Source organism: Neopelma chrysocephalum, unplaced genomic scaffold (assembly GCF_003984885.1).
Source record: "Neopelma chrysocephalum unplaced genomic scaffold, ASM398488v2 Primary Assembly neopelma1_136, whole genome shotgun sequence".
Taxonomy (NCBI): domain Eukaryota; kingdom Metazoa; phylum Chordata; class Aves; order Passeriformes; family Pipridae; genus Neopelma; species Neopelma chrysocephalum.
The window spans coordinates 194,253-195,321 of record NW_020897798.1 but is presented as its reverse complement, the minus strand read 5'-3'; the positions used below and the strand labels follow the sequence as shown (position 1 = coordinate 195,321).

Here is a 1,069-nt window from a genome sequence, read left to right as displayed (position 1 = left end):
GCAGGAAAAGCAGTTGTGGGGATGAGGAGCAGGAAAAGCAGTTGTGGGGATGAGGAGCAGGAAAAGCAGCTGTGGGGATCAGGGGCAGGAAAAGCAGCAGCCAGGCCCTGCCGAGCTGTCCCACTCGTGTCTCAGGAGGGATATTTATCAGCTCAGCCACTCCAGGTACCTGAGCACACCCAGCAAATGTCAGTGGAGTTCATTACAGGCTTAAATCAACTCTGAGCAAGCCACGTGTGAACAAAGGATGAGTCAAACCCAGCAAAGAGCCGGCGCCGGTACCTCCGGATCGCGATGGTCATCGCCTCGGGGGAGGTGGCACAGGGACAAATCGCCTCTGGTTTGAGCCCATGGCTCTGGAACAAGCTCAGGAAGGCATCACAGGAGGAGACAGACCCTGGGAAGAAAGAAAATGTCCCACTAGGACCTCACAGGATTTGATTTGATGCCCATCTACAGGAAGGGTTGGGGAAACGACAAGAGCAAGTGGCTTCGAGTTGCACTGGGGAGGTTTAAGTTGGATATTAAGGAAAATCTCCTCCCTGAAAGGCTGGCACAGGCTGCCCAGGGAAGTGGTGGAGTCCCCAGCCCTGGAGGGAATTAAAAGACGTGTGGATGTGGCACTTGGGGACGTGGCTTGGTGGTGAACGTGGCAGTGCTGGGCTCGATGATCTTAAAGGTCTTTTCCAACCTAAACAATTCCCTGATTTTATAAACTGTCTCCCCACTGCTCCCAGCCCAACCTCTTCCTGTACTTTGCAGGACCTCTCAGACCCCAAAGGGTGGGAGGATGGGAACCCCTCGTTCTGGTGCCAGAGCACCATGAGCAGAGCTCTGAGATCTCCTCGGGGGTGTCTCCCAAAGGAGTGGAGGTTGATCCCACAGGACACCAGCTGAGCACCCCCTGCCCTGGGAGCCCCCACTCACAGGGATTTGCACCATCAGTGACAATCAGCATCCTCAGGGAGCTCAGGCTCACGTCTCTTTGGTCTCGATGGGCCATCATGGCCCAGTGCAAGTCTCGACACTTCACCAAAGCCACTTTGGCTGCAAAACAACACAAAAAAAA

The 1,069-nt window shown here is 54.8% G+C and overlaps 1 protein-coding gene across 1 annotated transcript in view; it reads right to left on the bottom strand.

Moving 5' to 3' along the window:
• DIP2B (disco interacting protein 2 homolog B) overlaps positions 1-1,069 on the bottom strand; it is a 58,012-nt gene that overhangs the window by 13,059 nt on the left and 43,884 nt on the right. Inside the window, exons 16-17 of the mRNA XM_027699061.1 lie at positions 928-1,047; positions 283-397 (exon numbers count right to left, since the gene is read on the bottom strand). Coding sequence (XP_027554862.1) covers positions 283-397; positions 928-1,047 — 235 coding nt within the window. The remainder of the gene's footprint in view (positions 1-282; positions 398-927; positions 1,048-1,069) is intronic.